The sequence below is a fragment of the Pseudorca crassidens genome, chromosome 14 (assembly GCF_039906515.1).
Source record: "Pseudorca crassidens isolate mPseCra1 chromosome 14, mPseCra1.hap1, whole genome shotgun sequence".
Classification (NCBI taxonomy): Eukaryota; Metazoa; Chordata; class Mammalia; order Artiodactyla; family Delphinidae; genus Pseudorca; species Pseudorca crassidens.
Window position 1 is genome coordinate 33,334,154 of NC_090309.1, and position 25,131 is coordinate 33,359,284.

General features: G+C 45.4%; 1 protein-coding gene across 4 annotated transcripts in view; it reads right to left on the minus strand.

Annotated features, from left to right (window-relative positions):
* Nucleotides 1–2,566: 2,566 nt before the first annotated feature.
* The window catches only part of PROKR1 (prokineticin receptor 1), a 40,621-nt gene continuing 18,056 nt past the window's right edge, over nt 2,567–25,131 (minus strand). For 2 of the 4 annotated variants that reach the window (XM_067704851.1, XM_067704853.1), the window contains 2 exons: nt 13,429–14,073; nt 2,567–5,122 (listed from right to left, as the gene is read on the minus strand). In XM_067704851.1, coding sequence (XP_067560952.1) covers nt 4,426–5,122; nt 13,429–13,913 — 1,182 coding nt within the window. In that variant the 5' untranslated portion in view covers nt 13,914–14,073 and the 3' untranslated portion in view covers nt 2,567–4,425. Of the gene's footprint in view, nt 5,123–13,428; nt 14,074–16,239; nt 16,859–19,841; nt 21,104–25,131 lie in introns of those variants that run through there. The other 2 variants (XM_067704854.1, XM_067704852.1) reach the window with 2 other exon arrangements.

Sequence of the window (25,131 nt, forward strand, 5' to 3'; positions counted from 1 at the left end):
GGTATAAATCAGAGGGCAGTTTACATTCATTACTACTTCAAATTTATGGTAGTTATTAGCCTTGATCTTAATCTTATAATTTAAGGCCTGAAATAAAGGTTTTACATAAAGAAATTGAATATAAATATTCATACAATCGTACTATAAACTTTTAAAATATTTTGATAAGTGTGTGTCCATGTAATTGATTTCTTTGGCATCCCTATGTATTTTATTTAATACATTTGAAAACATTGTTTTTCATGAACATGAATTTCACTAGATGCCCATGACACTCAAAGGTTAAGGACTCTGCATCAGGGTCAACTGCTGAGGGTGAATAAAACTTCTCAGAGAAGGAAAAATAAAAGCGGGACTTGCGCCATTCTCAGGTTTTGAGAAAAATCTAATTAACTCAAGAGACGATTTATCACTTAATGACTGGACTGAAGGAGGTAGGCATTTATTTGGTTTACTAGCAAGCACGTGGAAGACCTAGGAAAATCATTGAAAGGCTGCAGCGCAGAATGATCCCAAGCTTGAGCCCTAGAGTGGAACTTCTTCAGTTCAAATCTCAGCACACTGTTCATTCCTTGCATGACTTTGAGCAGCACTCTGAGCTGAGACTCGGTTTCCTCATCTGTAAAATGAGTCGTACGAGCCCCCACCCCTCCCCCTGCCTTGGAGGGCTTTTGTAAGGACTGTGCAAGACAACCCCTGTAACCTGATCAGCTCAGCCCACTACATACTGTGGAGGCCCCTCGCTGTTGGTATTAAAGTCAGCCAAATGTGTTTTCAACAACTTCCTCCTCCGCATCTTTTTTTAAATATTTTCCCCTAATGATGAGATGCGTTCCTCACCCCATCATACAGACCAGCTTCCCAAGCCTACTTTCTGTCTCTCCTTCTCCTCCTTCCATCAGAACTCACTCTCAGATAAGGCTGCAATATTACTTGCATCTCTGAGTGTTATTCAGTGTTTGGTTACCTCTTCCAGGGATGACAATCGTATCATTGGGTGAGAAGCCTTTTCCCCCCGGCAAAAATCCATTTTGGTTTCCCGAAGCAGATAAAGGTAATATTTCTCTTCCCATGTGGAGTGCTTGCCCTCTGCTTCTCTAACCCCACTTGTCCTGTTCAAGTCTGACCTTGTTCACAAAGCTCCTCACCTCTCACCTTCACTTCTGATGCCACTGAACTCTGAACACATACGCCTGCCCTCCATCTGGACACCCAGCCAAGTCTATTTTCTTTATCTCTCTCCTCTGCTTTTCTAGGGCAGGGCATCTGTCCTCAGGGACAGGGGCCTGCTATCTTTTCTTTTATATTCCTAGGGACCCCCAACTAAGCATTTAAAGAAAGAGCAGCTGTAAACATTTTTTAGGAGTTCTTCCCTAAAACCTCCAGATCTCCATGTCTGTGCTACGAGTTCCCAGTGGTAGGATGAGTGAAACTTATCTTGCAAAGGAACCAGGACTGTTTCTGAAACTCTTTAAGGGTCTCCAGAGAAGGGTCAGACTGGAGATGAACAGTCATCTCAAGGATTCTTGGAAAGGATCCTTCTCTTTCCAAGATTAATGCTCCTGCACCCATGTATGCTGTGGTAGAAAAACTCTGGACTGAGCTTTGGGGTATAACCCTGGCTCTTACAGTGACCAGATATGTGACCTTGAACTTCTCTTCCCCTCTCTGGGCTTCAGTTTCATTACCTGTAATATGAATGATTGGAATTTGATATTCTCACACTCTAGGAAGGAGAGCTGGACTCATTCTTTCGTGGACACATTCCAACATTTATCATAGTTTTCAAGAAACAGGACGCGTGTTCATAATTTTCTGTCAGTCTCACAAATCCTTCAGCGTTCTTTTCCACAATGAGCATGGAACTTGTTTCACACTTGAGGGCTTGCTGTGGTGATTGCCATTCCCAAAATGTCTTTGATTTAAGAAATTATTTTTTAAACGTATGCTCACTCATTAGGCAAAACCTCCCAAAGCTTTATTCAAAACCTGCCCTTCTCTTTTACTTTAGTTCAGGAGATGGTTTGATTTTATAAAATAATGTTTTTATTCTTCTGTACTGGACAATGTGCATATCCCTTTGCATGCATTAGAGAACAGAAAAGAAATACATAAGCACAAGTGCCACCTTGTTGGGTTTTCCACCACTTTGGGGGGGAAGCCATTGGCTGGCCAGTCCACCGCTCAATTCAATGAATCAGCCACTAATCTGAAAGAGGCGTGGTACCCTAGGTTCATCTCCTGGCTCACTTTCCACGTGCAGACATTGAGCCTGCTCAAAGGTTTAGCTTTAGTTAATGTAACAGGCATAAAGTGGTCCTCAGATTTCCAGTCTTGGCACTCAAATGCTATGGTTTTACCAAAGCAGACTTATAGGAAGAAAATATAAATCACTTAAATCTCTTTAGGATGGAGAGAAGTTTGTAGGCAAAAAGAACATGAAATATTATTCTCAGAATTCGTATGATCATGGAATCAGCGTCTATTCAGTGCTCACTCAGAAAACCATCACACTGTAACTTGGAAAAGGATGCGGGAGAGCAGATATTACAGGAACACTATGGTCAATGATTATATAGAGAGATTGTTTTATTTCACTTGATAACAACACTTTCATTCACTGTACAATCACGAACAGACACAATATCTAGAAATATTATAGACAGGCAAACAAGTGAAAATTTGATATTTTAGGCTGAAAATCAGAAAGAGGTTTTGTTGTCACATGTAAAAAATTCCTATTTAATACAGTCAACTCATGTTTAGTATTCCTAATGGAAAAGATGAACATGACCACAAATTATATCATTTTATTATTGTTCAGTCCAAAAACTAACTTTCCTAATTTTAGAATGCAATCTGCGATTTTATTAAAAAAAAAATAAGAAGAATTACCTTCCAAAGCACGTTGGCTTTAGGCTAATATTTTAATTAGTTTTTATCCTCTGAGAGTATTCCGGTTAAACCATAGGGTAAGTCTGCTGGATGATGAATAAGAATAAATAAATAGGTTTTTGAAATGTGTCTTCCAGGGAAATACAGTAACTATTAGAAAAATAAACTTTGTTGTCAATAAAGAGTTGACTATGTTTGGAGGGGGAAACACCATACACATGTCACTTAAATAGCATTATAGATGTACTGCTCTAGAATTATTTAAGAAGTAAAGGACGAGTCTGTGCTATAGCTATACACACTCATGAAAATAAAACCAGACTATGAAACAAGTATCACATAGCCCAGATTCACACTGGCTAGGAACAGGCATGGTTGACACTTCCATGATCACAAAGATGCTCTGATTCTGAAGTTTCTAAAACCCTGAGCTCATCTCCTGCCTGGAGACCAAGCTACCATCTCCTTTTATAATTCTGCCACCAAATTTCACTACCTTGTTGTACCATCATGCTATTAGGCACATAATGCATACACAGCACTGCTGAGAGGAGCAAGGGAATATTCACACAAAGAATGATGAAAGGGGGAGATGGTGAGGTTTCTAGATACATAAGCTAAGGTGACAAGTCTTTCCTTCTCCTGGGCTCTACACACAGCTGTTAGTCCATTCTTTTGATTGATTGCATGGTTGAAAGAGTTTTCCCATATATTATCTCATTGGCTCTTCACAATCACCCCATTGGTAGCTATCACAGGTATCATCTTTGTCCCCACCAAGAGGCTTTACCCAGGCCCACACAGGTGATGGAGCCAAGGCTGGATCAGATATTCTGATCCCAAGTTTCCAAATTCAAAATTCAAAACACCAAACAAAGGAGGTGGATTAGAAAGAGGGACGAGCCCTCAGTAAGCCTGTAGAGTCACTGAATCTCATTGTTGGGTCCCCCCCACCAACCATTTGTATGTTCTTTTCTTTCCTGGGTGCCCAGGGTGAGAATCAGGACCAAGGATGAGAAGAGAAAGTTGCAGGAAGAGCCAGAAGCCTGCTTTGTATTCTTGCCCCAGCCCTGCAAATGTCAGGAGTGAACTCAAGCCTAGGAACAATCCCAGAGATGGGCTACATCAGTGTCTGATGAGTAACTTAGATGGTCCAGAGAGACCCTCACCCTACAGACACATGTACCACAGTCTTAGATGCCTACTTAGGCTCCCTTCTGGAAACCCCATTATTCCAGGCTATCTCCCAACATTTTTCTTGGTTTTATCGTTACTTCTTTTTGCCTATTAAATATCGTCAACATATATAGGTTTCACCAGTGCCTACTCTTTGCACAAACTAGATGTTCAATGAATGTCAGCCACTGGTGATGGTGTCTAATCACACCCGTTTTAGAGATTCTGAGCTCCCTGAACACAACGTTGACATATTTGTCCATTTGCTTTGCTCTATGCAACACACCAAGTGTTCTTGGTTGATAGCGTGTACCTAAGCACACTGCTCAGGGTCCCAAAGGTCCTGTCCTGGGGTTATTTCAGTATGATGCAGTCCACCTCTTCAGTGGCAGGCATCCCCGTGGTTTTGAGGTCAAGGTCCCCACTGGACTTACTCCCGCTGTAAGAAGCCTTCCAGTGGAGCAGCATGATCTTCTTTAAGTACTTGATGGTGTTGTTCTTGACGGTCACGAAGCACACGGTGTTGACCATGCTGTTGCTCATGGCGATGCACTCAACCACATAGAAGGCCGTGAGGTAGTGCTTCTCCTTCACAAACACGGTGGGGAAGAAGTCACGCACAATGGTAAAGCCGTAGAAGGGCGCCCAGCACAGCACGTAGGCGGTGAGGATGCACATGAGCACCAGGACCGTCTTCCGGCGGCAGCGCAGCCGCTTCCGGATCTGCTCAGTCTGGAAACCAGGGACAGCCTTGAACCAGAGTTCCCGGGAGATCCTGGCATAGCACAGGGTCATGGTGACCACCGGGCCCACGAACTCAATGCTGAAGATGAACAGGAAGTATGACTTGTAGTAGATCTGCTGGTCCACTGGCCAGATCTGGCCGCAGAAGATCTTCTCCTGGCTCTTGACAACGAGGAGGACCGTTTCAGTGGTGAAGTAGGCTGACGGTATGGCAATGAGGATGGACACCATCCACACCAAGGCAATCAAGCCAGTGGCTGTTTGATACTTCATGCGGGGTCTCAGCGGGTGGACAATGGCCAGATATCTAGGACAAGGACACAAATGGGATCAACCACTGTGGTAAGGAAGTGCTGGAGGATGATGTTATTTTGGCAACATTGAGTCACAAATGGTAGGTGTGGAGGGAAAGAGCAGTGTTATGTGGGCTTCCAGGAAAGGCAGACTTGAATGCCAGCTCCAGCTACACCTCTTATTAGCTGTGCAACCTCAGGCAAGTTTTTATTTATTTTTTAATTGAAGTATAGTTGATTTACAATGTTGTATTAATTTCTGCTGTACAGCAAAGTGATTCAGTTTTATATATATATGTATATATATATATTCTTTTTCATATTCTTTACATTATGGTTTATTCCAGGATATTGAATATAGCTCCCTATGGTATACAGTAGGACCTTGTTGTTTATCCATTCTATATGTAAAAGCTTCCATCTGCTAACCCCAAACTCCCAATCCATCCTTTCCACACCCCGCCACCCACCCCTTGGCAAACACAAGTCTGTTGTCTATATCAGTGAGTCTCTTCTGTTTCTGTTTCATAGATAAGCTCATTTGTGTCATATTTTAGATTCTACATATAAGTGATATCATATGGTATTTGTCTTTCTCTTACATAGTCACTTACTATGATAATCTCTAGGTCCATCCATGTTGCTGCAAATGGCATTATTTCATTTTTTTATGGCTGAGTAATATTCCATTGTGTATATATACCACATCTTCTTTATCCATTCATCTGTCAATGGACATTTAGGTTGTTTCCATGTCTTGGCTATTGTGAATAGTGCTGCTGTGAACATAGGGGTGCATGTATCTTTTTGAATTAGAGTTTTGTCTGGATATATGCCCAGAACAGGCAAGTTATGTTTAATCTCTCTGAATCTCAATTTCCTTATCTGCAAAAGTTATTGTGTTTGTTTGTTTTTAAAGATTAAATGTGCCAATATAGACACAATTTCTGGCACAGTTTAAAACATGGTATATACTCAATAAATGGTAACTATTATTATTAAATGTAGTAATAACATCTCCTATCGGTTTCTAGCCTGGCACTGTTCCCAGGTCCTTCCTGTTTTCAGGGCCATTCATCCTAATTACCCCACAGCTTAGAGCTAAAAGGACCTGATAATTCCAGAGTTGTTGGGAGGATTTGCCCTCTCTGATAGAAAAGCTTTGCCTTCATTCCACATTTTTAAAAACATTGCTCTGCATGCAAAGTTGGAGGAAAAGCATGTGACCATTTATCTTATTTTTCAGGTTGAAAAATGGAGCTTAGTGAGAGATGAGTGACTTTCTCAAGGTCAAATACCACAGGACTCTCGATAGAAAACATTTAACCCTATCTCACATGGTTGATGTGAAAATCAATTGAGAATACACACGAACTTGTTTTTTGAACCACAAAGCAACAGACAGTAAAAGATATTGCATTTGTTCTTTCCCTTAAAACCACACTGCTGTTACCACAGTTGTCCAGAAAACAAGAAAGAGCATTTTCCGGGGGATGTGAGTCATTCGTGCAGTATGAAAGCCTCCTTCCCAGAGAGAGTGCACATACTTAGACAGAGAGCTCTGGTTTCCTGGAAGACGTTCTGTGTGTGGCAGGGGGTGGAAGCAGGAGAAGGAGAAAGATGGCAAGTGAAGTGGGAGGGAATGACTAATCAATGCTGGAAATAAACACATCCTCACGTGTCCACAGCTCATCCCTGGGAAAGCCAAGGGCAACCGTGACGGAGGCCTGAAGGAAAGCCAAACAATTCTGTTCCCTTTGCAGCCGATCCCTTTGAGGTCATCTTACTTGGGATTTTGACTGGAAGAGGAGGGTCATTCTTTTTTTTTTTTTTTTTTTGTCATATTCCTGCTGTTTCTGTCCTTCCCACAACACAGACAGCCAACCCCATTGAGTGTCATATGGAGAGTTCAGTGGCACAAGACTTCTGCTGTCTTGTGGCTACCAGCTGTTAGATGAAGTTGGATGGGTTGGGTCCACCCTCTGGTCGCCCATCTGGCTGCTTTTCATGCTCCACCACCAGCAACAATCCCTGGCACTCGCCAGTCTCCCAGGGTGGATGCTGAGGGTGAAATGGGAATGTCTGCAGGGTGTTGGCAATGCTTTTGTCCGTGCACATGAAGACCACGCCACTCTTGCTGTATGGAGGGCACCAAAGCTGCTCTGAACCATAACGAAAACTAAGAGTTTAGAGCTTTTGTTCTCACCAGCTCTCTCCCTCTCTATCTACCCCACCGTGTTCTGTTAATTACTCTCTCAAAGAATATTTCTGTATTCATAACTGCTTGCTATATGAACGTTCACTCTATGATTCTGTTCCTTCTTTTCCCACTAGTAATTTCCCAAGTCTTTATGATATTTTCAAACTCAGAGTGTTTTTCCAATGAACACGTAGGGGAGAATGCTGATCTAGAAGACCAAGAATCTACTCCCAGCTTTGCCACAAACTTGCTATGCGAATTTTTCATTTCTTAGCCCTGAGGACTCAATTTCCTCATCTGTGACATGGGAATATCAAGTGCCTTACCAGGCTCACAGAGATACTGTGAAGCTCCACTGAGACACTGCACATAAACAATAGGTTATTAATGTACAAGAAGAAACTCTTAGTATCCTAAAATGTATTTTTAGAGCTATTCTGTATAGCAAGCAATTTTCTTTCACCTATTACTGGCAAATCCTGCATTTGCAAGTTCTATGCTACTTTCTATTTTATTGGACCTATTTTATTGGATTTACTAATCTTCAAATCAAAATTAATCTGTGATTGCCCATCAGATAGTTAGCTCATCCTGACATCACCCCACCTCCATCCCCAAAGTTAGCACCAGATGCTGTGCAAGAGGTCTTCCAAATACATTAACCAATAGGCAAATTGCAGAAAACGGTTTCAAGGATTGCCACCAGCCTTGGGTATGCTAGGCTCAGAACTCCATTATTAGTAATAGTTGCTTGACTTTGTAAAGCAACTTAGAATTTACAGAGCGTTTTCAAATCCACATTCTCATTAGATAACCCCAACTCATTTGAATAGGTAAGGGAGCAAAGATGCCCACCTTACAGAAGAGCAAACTGAGGTCTGAAGAAGTTAAATAACGTGTCAAAAGCCACGCAGCTAGTAATCGACAGAACCATGACGCAGACCCATCCGGATCTTGCTCCAAATCCAGTGGGCTTGCCAATACGCCAATTGTTCCTTCCTTTTCAAACCAGAGCAAGCAATATCCCTTCCTCCTGCCCTTCTGGCATCCTGGCAGCCCCTCCGTTCTTTTCATCATAGTCAGTTTCAACCTATTGACGTTCCAAAAAGGAGTCAGGCGATTGGCAACTACTTTCCTTAGGAGTATGCGCTTGGCATTGTAGCGTGTCTACCACTACAGAGGTTCAGGTCCAGATCCACTTTAAGAGTCAGCATTTCCCAGAGAACAAAGAATGAAGGCTGCTGGACAAAGAAATGTCCAGCCACTGTGTGATGTCAGTGGGCTGGGTGATTAAGCAAAGAGCATTTGAGCCCCCTCTCTGCCCCAGGACTCAGCCCCAGTTCTAATCACGGAAGTGGCGGTCACAGTAGCTACTAGGCGGCTCATGGGATGGGTAGCAAATGTACAAGCTGCTTTTTGGGCCAACCAGCCCCAACCAGTAAGCTCACCAGGAAGCATGTGGGCTTCCTAAGGCTGAGTGCTGTCCTTCATGCCTTAGCTGCCTCGTCCAGACAGTACAAGAGAGCTGGCAACAGGTAGGCAGACTGGCCAGCTTCCCCTGGATTCCTCATAAAAAAAAGGAGGGACCCCAGTGCCCCACGTGCCTGAGATCCAAAAGATATACCCCGAGGGCAGTGCAGGTGTCTCCACATCAAAGAAGAAACCCAGACCTGAGGGGACAGAGTCCTCTGAGGATCTTTTGCAGTTCCCTGCTACCCTCAGGTCTGACTCCCTGTGCCTAGATTTTGTGATGTTCTAGAACAGGACCCTATTCTTTCTGATTTCTACTCTTTTACATTCCTTGCCCTGTCCCCCGTCCCCGACCCCGCTCCCCGGACCTCACTCTCACCTCAAGCACTCTCACCTCTCGGCTTTTGCAAACACAGTTCTACCTACCCTCTTGGCAATCCTTTCTTCTCCTTGCTGATCGTCATTTGTTGAAAGCCAGTGAAAAGTCTGTCTCCTGCATGAAGCCTCCTCTGATTATTCTGTTACGCCACAATCTCCCCCTTCTCTAAATTTCATTTCAAACTGACCCTTTACTTATCCCCTAACTTTCCTGTGTTAGTTCTCACCCCTCCCCCCGCACTCTGGATGGTAAGCTTCCCAAGAGCAGGGATCATGCCTTACTTCTTTTTTTTTTTTTTTTTTTTTTGCGGTACGTGGGCCTCTCACTGCTGTGGCCTCTCCCGTTGCGGAGCACAGGCTCCGGACGCGCAGGCTCAGCAGCCATGGTTCACGGGCCCAGCCGCTCCGCAGCATGTGGGATCCTCCCAGACCGGGGCACGAACCCATGTCGCTTGCATCGGCAGGCGGACTCTCAACCACTGTGCCACCAGGGAAGCCCCATGCCTTACTTCTTTTATAACCTTTTGCTGTCTGTGAATTCTGGGCACCTAGGATCTTAGTAAAACTTCACCTTCGGCAAGTACCTAGCACTGGATGAACAGAAATGTCATAAGCCATGGTGACAGTTCTCAAAAAGATTGCAACCGTTTTTGGAACACAGGACATCAATGTGTTTACCCAGCATGAGATGGGCAGGCAGTCTGGAGCTCGATAATAAAATGGTGGAAAAGCAGATGAAAAGATTCCAGCCATATTTTGTATACAGTGGCGTCATTAGAGGTCTTTGGAGCAGGAGAGGGGGGTGTGTATGAGGCAGAAGATTAATTTGGCTGCAGTCTTGCTTTCTTCCCCTGGGCCATGGGACCCTTCTTGCTATTCCTAGAACCCTCAGGTTTGCTCCAGTCTCGAAGCCTTTGCACTTAGAATTCTCTTTGTCTGGAATGCTCTTTCCCAGTCTTTACAAGGCCAGTTTTTTTCCCCCATCATTCAGAGGTCTGTTCAAATATCTTCTCAGAGACACTTTTCCTGATTCCCACTTAGAGCGTCTCCCACCCTTGGTCACGCTCCGTGTTTGCTTGCGTGTGTGTTTGTTTTATTGAAGAAGAGTTAATTTACAATGCTGTGTTAGTTTCAGGTGTACAGCAAAGTGATTCAGTTATACATATATGTATTTGTTTTTCGGATCCTTTTCCATTATAGGTTATGTTTATTTGTTTTTGCTCAGAGTATTTCTCATGCTCTGAAATTACCTTCCTTGGTTGCTTGCCTGACTGTTCTCTCTCCATCAAGCTCCATCAGCACAAGGAGCTTTTTTGCTTATTCACCATCGTATCACCAGTGCTTGAAATAGTATTTGTAACTTTGTAGTCGCTCTATAAAAATGTATTGTGTGTTGGGGCTTCCCTGGTGGCGCAGTGGTTGAGAGTCCACCTGCCGACACAGGGGATGTGGGTTCGTGCCCTGGTCCGGGAAAATCCCACATGCCGCGGAGCGGCTGGGTCTGTGAGCCATGGCCGCTGAGCCTGCGCGTCCGGAGCCTGTGCTCCACAATGGGAGAGGCCACAGCAGTGAGAGGCCCGCGTACAGAAAAAAAAAAAAAAAAAAAAAATGCATTGTGTGAATGAATGAATGCTTAGGATGGATTGTGAGGGAGTAGGGTTGGCAGAGGGGCGGAGCTGAGAGACACTGGCCGCAAAAAGACCAAGAGGAGACTGATAATTCAGCTCTGGGTGAGCAGTGGGGAGGTTGGGCCGGGTGTGGGAGGGGATTGTCAGGGCCTGGGAATTAAGTGAATGCTGGAGAAAGGGAGAGAGCAGCCAGGACAGAGGGAACTTTTGAGCTTAGATGCCTGGGAGAACCATAGAACCAATAGTAGAAACAGAGAACGGGTGGGAAATAAATAGTTCTGTTCTACTATATCTTGAGAGCTGTGTTTCTTAGAAACTTTGTATCATTATTTCTTTAATCACATCACAAAAACAATCACTGTCATGAAAGCAAAGAGGTTAGCCAATCGGAAATAGTCATTAGTTTATCTGGTTTTGTTGTTGTTGTTCCTTTAAGGGTTAATTTAAAAGCATAACATCTGCCGTTTATTAAGTGCTTACTCTGTTTTAAGCATTGTTCTAAACAATTCCATGTATTATTTCATTTCATCCTCAAAGCAACCCAATACATTAGGTTTTCTAATTATTCCCATTTTATACATGAGAAAATTGAGGCAGAGAAGGGTCAACTAACACACACAAGGCCCTGCAGCTAATAAGTGGGGAAGTAGGAATTTAAACCCAGGCAGACTAACTGCTCACACTTTTCCTACAGAAATTTCATTAAACAAAAATAAAGATTTTTTATAACTGTGGCCATATTTTTTATATCAAGACAAAAATTAGTTGCCTAAAACTAACAAAGTCAAACCCAGTGTCTGGGGTCAAGTTTCCAATCACAGCCCCACCCTAACCATAGCCGATGCAAAGCACGTTCCTGATTAACATACCCACCGTAAGAGAAATGCCTGCAATATTTCAGACAAGCTGAGTTTCATATGAAAGGCGAATATGAGTTTGCAAGAGTTCAGTGGATGGAGGTGGATTGATTGACATAGATATTACCTCTTACATGTTCAGAATAGCCCAATGCCCTGATTTTGTCCTGGCTCCCATTCCCCTTGAAGCCATTTCTTCCTGCAGTGTTACCTCTTTCTACGAGTAGCCCCCCTCCATGGTAAAATGGGTCTCACCCAGGGAGCAGGGGCCCACCCCACAGCAGGCACCTACCTACCCCACTTTCAGTGGCTGAGAGCACCTTCTGTGAAAAACTGTCTTGCCAGAGTGAAACTTCAGGAAATAACCCCATATGTTTTGTCCTGTTCATGTGCTAAGAGGGATGGTGGCACTTTCAGAAAAGTTTAGAGACAAGGTCCTCGGAGATCTTCCTCGACAGCTGTGAAGGGAACTTGGGGGGCAGATACTCTGCTTGCCTGTCCCTCCTGTTCCTTCTACAGATTCACCCAGGGTCCGCTGCTGGGTGGACAGAACACCATGGGGGCTTCGTGACTCATGTGGAAGAGCTTGGCCAAGCCTTGCGCAGGGATGACACCTCTGGACACCTTCTATGGGTGACAAACGGAGGGCTATTTCATGTGCTAATTCCAATATCCTCCTAGGTTTCAAGGCCAGGCTCCTTTTCAACCCTCTGCCCTTGGGAGTGGTCTATGTCTAGGTATTCTACCCCTGGTCATCCCACTGATGGCTTCAGAAATCGGGCTCTATTTGCTGTGTTCCTCCCGGGAACACTGTCCTGGGGTGTCCTGATTGAGGGGGGAGGGAGCTGAACGCCACCAGAGCCCTGAGGCCATGGGACACGGAGACCATCTGTGCTTCAGGTTCTCTGGGTTAAGAGAGAGAGACGGGCTGTGCAGATCCAAGTACACAGAGGCCCGATTAGACCCTCAGGGTAACTGTCTCTGGACTGCAACAAGGTGTTTTGTAACAAGAGTCCAACTTTGGGCACAGAAGCCTGCAAAATTGTTCCAAGGGAACAAAAACTACTCTGGCCCATTAGCACAGGAGATTATACTAAATGAAAAGCCTAAAGATAACATAGGAAAGATTTGCATGGGCTGCTCTTACTGATTTTATTTTTCATCACTAGAAACAGCTCTTCTGTACTGTTGTACACTAATGTATGAAAAGCAGCCGGCTGATTACTGGAACAACCAAAACAGAGTAAGTAAGCATAGGTCTCCTTTTTGTTTTGTTTTGTTTTGTTTGTTTTTTAGAACAAATCCCTCAACGTTATTTAAAATCAACCGGTGTTAACATTGTTAATCAACTATACCCAATATAAAATAAAATTTTAAAAAATCATCATAACAATAAAAAAATCAACCGGTGTTTGTAGGGGCATCAGTAGAGGATGTCTTGATGAGATAGAAACCTCCCTCAAGATTTCCAAGTTGACTCAAGAGGTAACTGCCTGAAACTTAAACTTGTCCCTCCACACCTCCTGGGAGCCGCCTACCTCTAGACCTCTGACAGATACAACATCTAGGAGCATGTCCATAACAGAGGGATCAAAAGCCTTCCTGCTGCCCAGCTCTAGGGGGCTCCACTACCTCCTGCCTGCTTACCACTGGAAAACTAGAACTCTTTTCACTGTTCAATAAATGGGTCACCTTTGGGCCCCCATGCATCCACAGCTCTGGGGAATACAGATACCTCTCATCAATCACAACTGCCCCTTCCTTCATTGTCCCCACCCCTCACTCACCTGTCGATGGCGATGGCCAGCAGGGCGTTGGTGGAGACGTAGAGAGAGACAGTGCGCAGGTAGTTGACAGAGGCGCACAGCACGTGGCCGTGCTCCCAGGAGAGCTGGCGTACCACATAGTAGTCCATCTCGAAGGGGCAGCAGACGACGGCCACCAAGAAATCAGAGATGGCCAGGTTGGCGATGAGCAGATTGGTGAGGTTGCGCAGCTTCTTGTAGCGGGCCAGGGCCGCGATGAAGATGAAGTTGCCAATACCACAAACCAGCATGATGCCCACCAGCGCCATGCCAATGACAATTTTGGCAGCAAAGAAGGTCCGGGAATTGGTCACATCCTCATCTTCGTCCAAGGGCATATCATAGTCGCCATAGCTGAAGTTGAATGGGAAGAAAGCAGCTTGGGTTCCGTGGGGGTCAAGCAGAGAAAAATAGTTGGTTGAGGTGTTTGTGGCATTCTCATCCATGACCCCCATGTCGACCTCCATCTGGCCAGGTGAAGCCTTGAGCAACACTCCTGGGAATTCCTCTGGGGAGATGTCGTTAGGCTGAGGTCTCCCCTTTCTGCTGGTACTCAGCTTTCCCTTAATGAGTCAGATTGTCCCTGCAGGCGTCCTTGGGGTCCAGTATCCAAGCTCCATCCTAAGCCTTGGAAAGACATACAAACAATTGGCTACATATGTAAGTGAACCTGGCTAAATTTAAAACCATTCTATAAACTAAGCTGACCCATTAGCCACCTGTCCAGAGTGAACAGGTGATGGAGTGGAAATAAAGGAACCAGGGAAAGAAAACAAAGGAATCAAAACCACATACCCACTCATTCAGGGAAGGTTAGATTGCTACAGAGACAAACAAGCGCTAACTCAGTTTATTTCCGTTTCACTGAAGATTCTGAATGTTGCACTTTTTCTCAGGGACCAAAGTTAGGAGTGTGGGAGGCTCAAGAGAACCAAAGTGACCTGCTCCAAACCCCATTCCTTGTCCTGACAGCCTGAACTTTGTCCTTGTGGAATTGTCCCATTCTGTAGCTTAAAAAATTATTCTGGGGCTTCCCTGGTGGCGCAGTGGTTGAGAGTCCACCTGCCGATGCAGGGGACACGGGTTCGTGCCCCGGTCTGGGAGGATCCCACATGCCGCAGAGCGGCTGGGCCGGTGAGCCATGGCCGCAGAGCCTGCGCGTCCGGAGCCTGTGCTCCACAACGGGAGAGGCCACAACAGTGAGGGGCCCACGTACCGAAAAAAAAAAAAAAATTCTGAATTCCACTGAAGAGGCAAGACTTTGAGACAGGCCTGACTGCTCTCCAAGCCTCTTTCCTTCTGGCAAAACACTGCTTTAAAATCAGAGCCTATGTAGCAGCCACCTTCCCCTCTCCTCACTAGGTTTCCTGTTCCTACTTCCAAGTCTGATGTGAGCCTAGAAGCCAGGCACAGCATTTACCAAGGCCTGTCCCCACACAGAGGCTGCAAGAGTGAAGTCCCAGCCTAATCACTGAGTGGCTTAGAAAGGGGACTCTGGAACAAAATCCTTCCTTGGCTGGTTGTGTGTCCTGAGATAAATAGCTTGAGCTCTCAGAGTTTCAACATCCTCCAGGCAAGAGATCAGTGATGTCTGTAAAGCATGGAGGTCCCTGGAGAGGGAGGGTGTTACATCCTAGGACTGCAAGGAATTACTAGTGAGGACCCAGGCCTGCTCGGTCAGCTTCGAGGAAGAGGAGGGCACTCGTGACCCAGATGATGGGGCTGGGGTACCAGGAGGGGGTTGTCAGCTGCACCGGTGGGGATGCAGAACCAAGAGGGAGCCAGAATCCCCATGTCCCCGTCCCTCTCCCTGCAGATCCAGTCCCTCCCAGAGCCTGCAAACATCAGGCCAGGTTGCTGGGATGTAAGAAGAGGGCTGGGGTCTGGAGAGCTCCACAGAGGGCAGGAAATTCAGAGAGGCAGGGGAAGTGTGGAAGCCTGAGGTTCCTGGGAAAGGGGGACACAAGAAAGACTCCTAGGACCCTCAGGAGAGCATGCTGCCCACATCCCTTAAAGGTGACATGTCTGGAGCCTGCCTTTGGGGGTAGAACTAAAGTCCCTCTGTACAGGGAGGCCCAGCCCCAGTCCCCCATCTTTCCCCCAACACTTCCCCTCCATTTTTCGCAGATTTTTTTCCTCCTCTGAGCATCGGTCCTGCCCCTCTCAGGCCCTGCCCTTTGCTGCTATCGTGTGTGAAGCAGAACCCAAATCGGAAAGGTCAGAGAGGGCCAGGCTTGCCATCCAGGCAGGAAGGATGCAGTCCGCCGCGTGGGACAGTCCTCACCCCTCGCAGGCCCTGTGGGTCTCCGAGGCGCGCCACCTCTGGAGAGGGACCCTGCAAGCTCGCTACCTGGAAGACTCAAAGTCATGTTTTAAAAACAAAGAGCATAAAAACTTCTTGGGGAGAACGGGTGTTAGGAGATTTGGGATTTGGGGAGAAATTGTCCAGCGATCTCTTTTTCTCCTTCATTCTCACCTCCCCAGAAGGAACCCCATTGTCACCCGGTGTCCTCTGGAGCCCCTGCGTTTAGGGATTGCCCCCTGGCCAGACCTTCCCATCTCTGGAAGCATCTCTTTGCAGCCTCTGCTGATAAGCCTGCTCCCAACTTTGTCCTCGGAGCCTCAGAGGCTACGCCTAAGGACAGAAGGAGGGGACAGACCGGGTCCCCTGCAGAAATGAGCACGAGTGCGAGTCTCTTGAAAAGCCCCCTCTCCACTCAAAAGCCCCCGCGCCCTGGCGGCCGCTGCCGCGTGGAGTCCTAGGAGCATCGCCCCGGAGGGCGCGCTCCGTACCTGCGGCATCCCGGCGCCGGGCGGACAAGGTCCTGAGCTCTTCATTCCGGGTCCGGGGACACGAGCCGCTTCTCCCAGAGGCCCATAGGAAGAGCACGGGTCCCCTCTTTCCCTCCTCTGCTCGGGGATCTTTCCCGGCTGGACTCTGCGGGAGTTGCGCTCTCGCCGCCGCAGATCAGAGGACCGCGGCTCCTCGGCGTGGCCACCAACGCCCCCCCGCCCCCCTCGCTGTCCCCGCCCGGGTGACCGTGGGGCGCCCAGGGCCGGGGTGCCCGGCTCGGGGAGGCGTGCTCCGCCGGGTCCGGGAGACACGAGAGGGAGGGGCTCCGGGCTCCAGGCAGGGGCACGTCGGGTCGCCCAGGCACGCGCGCGGCTGGGGACCCCGGGAGTCCCCCCGGGGCCGGAGTGTCGGGGACGCAGAAGCGGCAGCTCGAGGCGAGGACACGCCGGAGGGAGCGCGCGTTCCCTGGGCTCAGGCTCCGGAACGACCGCCTGGGGCGGGAACGAGGGCGGTGGAGCTCGGAGCCCGGCTCAGCGCGGACTCGGCGCTCGAGGCTCCCATCCCGCAGGGCTGCGCCCACCCCGGGGCTCGGGACCGCTCGGCCGCTCACCTGGCCAGCCCCGGAGCCACCGCCAGACTGGGCGGTCGGGCCCGATGAGCTGGCGAGATTTCAGGGAACCGGGAGGAGCCTCCCCTCCTGCCCAAACCGCCCTCGCAGGAGACGCTGGGAGCGACCCAAAGGTAGTTCCCTCAGACAAGCCCAACTGGACGCCGGGGTCAGCTTCATTTCAGCCGCCTGACCTCTGTGTTAGAGGCTCTGAGAACCGCTTTCCGGAAAGCAAGGAAGCGGGGGGAGGGCAGCGGTGTGGATGCGGGAGAGAGAGGTGGCCTCCCACCCACCCAGGGATATCTGTTCAAAAGGCTAGGATGACCAGAGCTAACTTACAGAGCACAGATCTCCAAAAGTCTACAGATTTCTCAAGAACTTAAATATCAAATTAGCTTTTGATCCAGCAATTCCACTTCCCAAAAAACCCTGAAAGCCGGGACTCAGATGCTTGTACATCAATGTTCATAGCAGCATTGTTCACAACAGCCCAAAGGGGGGAAACAACCCAAATGTTCATCGACTGATAAATGGAGTTTTTAAAATGTGGTGTACGCATACATTAGAATATTTCTTATCCTTGAAAAAAGGAATGAAGTATAAAAGTGTTGACGAGGATGTGGAGAAATTGGGACCCTTCTGTGCTGTTGGTGGGAATGTAAAGTGATGCGGTCACAGCGGAAAACAATATGGCAGGTCCTCAAAAGTTAAAAAAAAAAAAAAAAGAATTACCATATGATCCAGTTATCTCACCTCTGGGTACATCCCCAAAATTATTGAAAGCAGTGTCTGAAAGAGATATTTGTACACCCATATTCATAGCAGCATTATTCACAACAGCCAAAAGGTAGAACCAACCCAAACGTCTATCAACAAATGAATGGATCAATAAAATGTAGTAGGTACATACAACGGAGTATTTTCCAGCCTTTAAAAGGATGGAAATTCTGACACATGGTGGGATACGGATGAACCTTAAGGACATTATACTAAGTGAAACAAGCCAGTCGCAAAAAGATAAATACTGCCTAATTCCACTGATATGAGGTACCTAGATGCATCAAAATCATAGAGACCAAAAGTAGAAGAGCATTTGCCAAGGGCTGAGGGGATAAGGGAAGGGGAGCTCCTATTTAATGGGTACAGAGTTTTAATTTTGCAAGATGAAAAGAGTTAGGGTGATGGAGCGTGGTGATGGTTGCACGGCAATGTGAATGGACTTAATTCACTTAACTGTACACTTAAAAATGGTTAAGATGGTAAATAGTATATGTATTTTACCACAATAGAAAAAATAGGGGGAAAAAGAAATGAAGTCTTGATACATGCTACAATACGGGTGAACCTTGAAAACATCATATTAAGTGAAAAAATTCAGACACAACAGGATAAACATACGTATGACTCCACATATATGAGGTACCTAGATCAGGCAGACTCATAGAGTCAGAAAATAGAATGAAGAAGAGGAATGGTGAGTTATTGTTTAATGGACACAGAATTTGTTTGGGTTGATGACAAAGTTCTGGAAACGGATAGTGGTAATGGTTGCACAACATTGTGAAAACACTGAATGTCACTGAAGTGTACACTTAAAATTGTTTAAAAACAAAACAAAACAAACAGAAAACATAAGCCATGGGCTTCCCTGGTGGCGCAGTGGTTAAGAATCCACCTGCCAATGCAGGGGACACGGGTTCGAGCCCTGGTCTGGGAAGATCCCACATGCTGCAGAGCAACGATGCCTGTGCGCCACAACTACTGAGCCTGTACTCTAGAGCCCGTGAGCCACAACTGCTGAAGCCTGCGTGCCTAGAGCCTGTGCTCCGCAACAAGAGAAGCCACCACAATGAGAAGCCTGCACACTACAACGCGCAGCAACGAAGACCCAATGTAGCCAAAATTAAATTAATTTATTAAAAAAAAAAAAAGCCATGATAGAGCTCAGATCTCCTTAGTAAGGCATCAAAGTTTGGCCTCCAGTTGTCCACAATGGAAATGGGGCTGCCAGGGGTCTGGACTTTTACTCCTCTTTGCCACTATCAAACTTCAGGCAAGTCACAGAACTTTTCTGAGACTCCCTTTCCTCATTCACTAAATGAATGAGTTGAGCTTGCACTAGGAAACCACTGCCATGTTCCAGCTCTTCATACAGTATCCTCCCCTGGCCCATATCCCTACGTGGACACCTTCTTCTGTTATTTCCACAAAACTCCTGTCTTTTGCAAAAATGTCCCAGCCTTTCACATTTCTGAGTCTCATGTCCCCTAGGACATGGAACACGATAGCAGTTAAAAGCATGGCAGATAGAGTCAGCTATCTCCTTTCTACCTAGTACTGCACACAGGAGCTGTGTGACCTTGGACAGTGTGCTAACCAAAGCCTAGCTTTCCCACTTGTAAAATGGGTGACAGTAGCTCCTACTGCACAGGACTGTTGTGAGGACTGGATAAGATGAGGCAGGTAAAGTGCTTGGTGCAATGCAGGCCCCTGATAAATGCCACCAGTTACTCTCACTCTGTGATTCTTTCCATATATCGCTCCCTGAGGTCCTAACCAACCCTTGAGATCTTACTCATATGTCATTTCTTCCAGGAAGCATTCCTTGATTCCCCCAAGGCTATTCAAACCTTTCCTTGACACTTGGTGCCTCTCTTTAAATGTATTTCTGTGTACCAATTTGCTTTCCATCTTGCACAGTTTCCTGAAGAAGAGGTATGTCTCATTCACTTTTGAATCCTGTTCTGTATTGTTTCTCAAACTTTCCTGATGATAAGAATCATCTGGGGTGCTAGTTAAACATATGGATTCCTTGATCCTGCCCCAAACTCAGGGAACATATAAGATAGACACATGTTGACCTGTCATTCCATATAGCATGTCTTCCTATTTACTCAGAAAACCAAAAACAAAGCACAGAGTGCATTAGTTATCTATTTCTGCATTCCAAATTACCCCAAAACTTCAGAGCTGAAAGCAACAAACATGTATTACCTCACTGAGTTTCTGAGGGTCAGGAATCTGAGAGTGGCATAGCTGGGTGGTTCCAGGTTCAAGGTCTGTCGTGAGATTGATGTCAAATTGTCATCCAGGGCTGTACTCTCATCTGAAGTCTCAGCTGGGGTGGGGTGGGGATCCACCTCCAAGTTCACTCACAAGGTTGTTGTCTAGTTTTCACTGGCTGTTGCTGGAGACTTCAGTTCCTTCTCATCATGTGGGGTTCTCTCTAGGCTGCCCGAGTGACCTCACTACGTGGCAGCTGACCTCCCCTCTTCTGCAATATGCTATTTTTCACACACTCACGCACACCCTGCCAGAGTGTGGGAGGGGACCACACAAGTGTGCGAATACCAAGAGGTGGATCATTGGGGACTGATTTGGAGGCCATCTTGGAGGCTGGGTACAATGCAAAACTTAGAATTTTCCTATTTCCCCTTCAAAAACCCAGCAATGAATGGTTCTTGAAGCTAACAATAATGCTAGCCTCAATGAAGACATTTTTGACCTTCAGAGGAGTGAGGTACTGGGTGACTTGTGGAGTTGGAGTCATGAGGGCATAATTGGAAGAATTTATTGGCCAGGACCCCCATGGGGGAAATGGAAATATTAGAAGCAGATATAGTCTGGCAGGTTCTATGCACTGCAGCTCTTGGTGGGGACTCCTTTGAAGGGCTTAGTCCCTACATGTCAGTTTCTGCCAAAGGCTTCAGGGGAGCCTCCTCCATCTGTGAAGCAGACATCTATCTGGGGCCCAATTTTAATAATTCATCTCTGTGACAGAGTTAAACCTAGGCTTATGGCAAAATCTGTAAATAAAAATTTTTTTAAAAAAAATAAGGAAAGAAGAAGGAAAGGAAATGAGTTTAAAATAATCTGGAACTCCAATGATGTAATTTCTTTTTCAAATGTGTAGCCCCAAAGACACAAATGGCCTGGAAAAGTTTTTCTGTGGTTAGAGTCTCCTGCTGCAAGGGGCACATTCCTTGCTTCATCCCACCTACAAAGCAAGTCACAGTATCGGAGAGAATTTCACCTCAGGGAGCCGTCACCCAACAAAACCAAAAGAAAGAACTCATTTGAAAAGCACTTTTTTTTAGTGCTTTTAGGTATCCCTCACCCCTAAATAACGTTCTTGAGCTAACTTGGATTTTTTTCCTTTCTTATTCCACTGGCAGGAATCATCCCAAAGGTGCTTTGAAATTTCATTTCTTCATCACATCATTCTATAATTATGTCCTTTGGTTTAGACATGAAAGTTTAACATCTTGGGGCTTTTTTCAGCCATGCAACTCCTGTGTTGCTCTAGTAAATACCACTTAGAAACCCAGCTCAAGGAGAGCCTTAGAGGTCCTTCAGTGAGCACTCTTATAGCGAGAAAAGAGCAAACAGATGCTCAAGGGGAAAGGCCTTTAGCCCAAAGGAACAGAGCAGCATGACTTCAGAGCTCAGACTGGAATCCAAGTCTCCTGAAATTTAGCTCAGCCCCGCCTCTCTGCTCAGCCACACCCACAGTGCACATTGCTACCTGTTTTCAATTTACCCTTCTTTCCAAGATCCTTGGCTCCAGGGTTCAGCCACAATTCCTCCTGTCTGACAAATTTTACTAAATCAGCTTATTTTCTGCTTTCATCAGATTTGTTCCCTGGGCACATTCTCTCATCCAGTGCCATGAAAAAAATCAAGAATTCCTGGAAGACACCCAGAGCTGGCTCAGAACTCATCCTGCCTCCTTTTTCAATGACCTCCCCTGTACTCGAGCCAGCAATGCTCGATCGGCTTCCCAAAGCCCACTCAGCAGGTTGTTTGGACTGCTCTCTGCCATTCCTCTCCAGCTCCCCAAATCCCTCTGGAGGAGATGTGAAAGGAGATTCAGCGAGGCACAGAGACATGCTGTCATTCCTGATGGAAACCCAAACATGCCAAAGATGTCAGCTCTCTTGTTAATTTCATTGGTTTGATGCCATCCTTGACAACTTCTTAATGGTCGACAATACTATTCATATATTTATCTGGAGAAATAAACAGGTCATGGCTTATAAGAATGTTTTTTTTTTGGAAAAAGAAGAGAAGAGGATATTTTACCTATGAATATCAAAATATCATGAAGGCTCAAGAAGACAGCAGGTAATGAGTTTGAGCAGAAAGTGTGCTCACTGTTAAGATCTGGATACATCCCGGCATGAAGTCTAACTGTGGAATCATCAATCTGGAATATTTTACATGGGCACTGTAACGCAGCTGACACATGGTGTCTGCCTCAGATTCCAATCTTCCTAGCTAAGTCCCAGGTGAAAGGGCTACAGGCAGCAGGACTCTGGGAGACAAGACAAAACAGGGAGGGCTGTTTGGGGGCTCCTGGTACAGAGTGGCTAAGAAAGGCCTTTTCTCCTCGTTTAAGAAACATTGCCTGGGGCTTCCCTGGTGGCACAGTGGTTGAGAGTCCGCCTGCCGATGCAGGGGACACGGGTTCGTGCCCCGGTCCGGGAAGATCCCACATGCTGCGGAGCGGCTGGGCCCGTGAGCCATGGCCGCTGAGCCTGCGCATCCTGAGCCTGTGCTCTGCAACGGGAGAGGTCACAACAGGGAGAGGCCTGTGTACCGCAGAAAAATAAAAAAAGAAAGAAACATTGCCTGGTTCTAATGCAATGAGGACCACATGGAATGCCACAGTGCCCTGGCACCTTGCAGCTCAGCTTCTGAAGATGAGATGGGTCCTTCCACTGACTTAATGAACTCTCAGAGGGAGTAGCACAGTCAGGCCCCCAAAAGTCTTTATGGAGGATGTGTTGGGACGTTGAGAGGAAGGTGCAAGGATTGTTCAAGAACTGGAATGATAACCACCACTGCCTCATGCCCCACCCCAGAGACTCCTAGAGATAAGGGGCTGGAATGTTCTGATTATGGAGGTGGTGGCAGAAGTGAGTTATATCTTTATGTGGGCCCACTGTACCCACAGGCTAGGGAATCCTGGTGAGACTGGAGTTACAGAGGAATTCATTACAAAGGAAGGAGCCCACATCACCTCTATCACCAAGTATAACACTTAGAGATAGAGTTGGTGAATCATAGCCATTGTCTTACTAAGTACTTTGTACGCACATTGTCTACTAGTATTCTTTGATTCAGATCATTCTTATAGTTTCTTTTAAGGAAAAAAATAAATATTCATAACACTATAAAATAATAAAATGTAAGAAAAACCCCAAAGTCATCAAAACTGGGTAATCAGTTTCCTAGGGCTGCCATGACAGAGTACCACAGACTAGGTGGCTTAAAGCAACAGGTATTTCTTCTCTCATAGTTCTGGAAGTTAAGTCTGAAATCAAGGTGTTGGCAGGGCCATGGTCCCTCTGAGTCTCTAAGTAGAGTCCTTCCTTGCCTCTTCCTAGCTTCTGGTGGTGGCTGTCAATCCTTGGTGCTCCTTTGCTTACAGCAGCATCACTCCCATCTCCGCCTCCATGGTCACATAGCCTTCTTCTCTGTGTGTCTCTGTCTTTATATGGCATTTTCCTCTTATACAGACACTAGTCATATTGGATTAGGACTCACCCTGATGACTTCATCTTAACTTGATTATATCTGCAAAGACCCTATTTCCAAATAAGGTTACATTCGCAGGTACTGGAAGTTAGGATTTCAACATATCTTTGGGGAGGACACAATTTAACCCATAGCAAGTATACTGTGATACATTTATGTGTGATGGAATACAATGTAGCTATCAAAAATAGGACTATGAAATCAATCTATGCTGTTAGAAGTCAGGACAGAAGGACAATGGTTACCCTTGGGGAAGAGAGATCACAGGCAAGAACCATTGGGAGGGTTTTGGGGGTGTTAGTAATATTCTTCTTCTTGATCTAGCAGCTGGTTACATGGATGTGTTCAGTTGGTAAAAATTCATCCAGCTGTACACTTATGAAATGTACACGTTTCTAAATGTACAATATATTTCAGTGAAAAGTTAATTAGGACGTAGTGCTGTAAAAGTATATTGACTGACATGGAAAGATAGTCATGATACATTACTGAATGGAAAAACATCAGGTTACAAAACCATATTGCAATATGATTCCATTTGGAGGGGAAATGTACGCATCATCTAGAAAAGAAAATGTCTGGAAGGGCAGAGGAAATTGCTAACACTCAACTCAGAGTGGAAAGAAAATACAAGTGTTTTCCCCCTCATTTCCACTATTTGTATTTTCTGATTTTTTTTATTGCAGCTATATTATTTGTATAATCCTTTAAATTTCATAAATGAGAAAAGGGTGAATTGATTACAACAAATAGGAGATTCACCTATTAGGGGAAATCATTAATTTAGATCTTTATTTTACACTATATTCCAAAATGCAATAAGGAAGGATTAAAGAGCTGAATTCAAAGAATTAAAAACTGAATGAAAACACTGATAAAAATTTATGAGATTCATGAGATCTCAGAGTGGTAAAGCCTTTACTAAGCAAAAAACAAAAAGGTAATAGATGAACCCCGAAGGCAATGGATAGATTTTTCTACATTAAAACATTTGAAAGTCAGAAAAACCATAAACAAAACTAAAAGATAAATGTCAAACTAGGAAAAATATTTATGGCAAATATTGCAGACAAAAGGTCAAGATCCTTCGTATATGAAGTACTGTTACTTTGTAATAAGGAAAAAGCTGGTACCTCGAAAGAATAATGAGCAAAATATACAAATAGGCAATTCACAGAAAGAAATGCAAATAATAATAAAATGTATTTTAAAGTGCTTACTCTCACCAGTAATCAAAGAAATTTCATCTAAATACAATGGCATAAAATTTTGCCTATCAAATTAGCCAAGATCACAAAATGCAAAAATGGAAATTGGATCAGTAGCTTAATTTAAGAATTCAAATCAACACTCTCCCTTCGGGAATGTCTTAAGCTTTCTCTGATTCTTCAGCCTTTATGCATTCTGCCCAGAGTTGCTTTGTAATAAATGTGAGTTGATTCAGTTGATTTCACACAACCATATTTCCCCCTTCTGATTTTGACCTGCCTGACATTTGCTTGAGTTTCAGCCAGGAGAACAGCCACAGGCACACGGCCAAGAAGATGATGTCATTCTACAGAAAGTCAAGTGTCAGAGTTCTGAGCTCCTTGTATGTGTAGAGAAAGGCACAGGAGAAGGTTGAACTCAAATTACATGTATAAATGTGTAATTAATCTTTTGCATGGTTTATTGAATAAGTTACAAAACTGTCTTAACATTCAGACCATTTTCAAGTTGTGTGTGTGTGTGGTGTGTGTGTGTG